General features: G+C 39.1%; 1 protein-coding gene across 1 annotated transcript in view; it reads right to left on the minus strand.

The window, feature by feature from the left end:
* The window catches only part of LOC106880679 (carboxypeptidase D), a 42343-nt gene that overhangs the window by 21097 nt on the left and 20403 nt on the right, over nucleotides 1-843 (minus strand). Inside the window, exon 3 of the mRNA XM_014930735.2 lies at nucleotides 113-282. Coding sequence (XP_014786221.1) covers nucleotides 113-282 — 170 coding nt within the window. The remainder of the gene's footprint in view (nucleotides 1-112; nucleotides 283-843) is intronic.

Raw genomic sequence — 843 nt, forward strand, 5'->3', positions numbered from 1 at the left:
GAATGTATTGTGGTCTGTCAAATGCAGTCCAGTTCAGTGGTATTCTACTGTCTTAGCTGTTAATGGTACCCTACCCTTCATGTAGTAGCAATAGGAAAGAGATGGAACTTACCCGGGTGCACTGAAGGTGACATCATATGTACCGGGAAGCAAGAGACGCCAGAAGTCACCAAAAGTTGAAGTCGTTATGTTGTGTGCGTTACCATGGATATGAACAGAGACGTTTGGTATTCCGACCATACTGTCACCTTCTCGGACAAAACCGGAGAATCCAATGTGGACCTAAGAAAATAAAACAGGAAACATTTCCATTTCTTAACAGAAAGTGAAAAAATGAAACACAAAAATTACACAAGACTTGAAGAATTCATCAGGGTTTTGTTGTTTTTAATGAAAGATAGATTTGAAGATGGTGAGACGTAAGTGGCAAAAGGGGAAAGCCCTGACTTAAATATCATCGAGCAAATGGGGACAGAACTAAAGAGAAGAGTTCTTCAGAAGAATCCATGCAATCTTGAAGAGTTGTGAGAGCTCAGCCACAGAGGATGGCATCTCATACCTATGAAGACGGTGAAGGATTTGTATGCATCTCTTCCCAGGCACATTGAAGCAATTATTCAAGCTAAGGGAAGCCACACGAAATATTAACAATGTACAGTAACCTCTTGAAATGAACATTATGTAATAAATTTTCATTTTAGACATTTTTCTCATTTAAAACACTGTATCTTGATTGGTTTGTGTGAGGTGACCGAAAACTTTTGCACAGCCATTTTTGATGACTGTCTCACATCTTCCCCTTTTATTCAGGACCCCTACTACAAAATATAATGATTGGAAAGG

This window comes from Octopus bimaculoides, chromosome 25, assembly GCF_001194135.2.
Source record: "Octopus bimaculoides isolate UCB-OBI-ISO-001 chromosome 25, ASM119413v2, whole genome shotgun sequence".
In the NCBI taxonomy this organism is placed as follows: domain Eukaryota; kingdom Metazoa; phylum Mollusca; class Cephalopoda; order Octopoda; family Octopodidae; genus Octopus; species Octopus bimaculoides.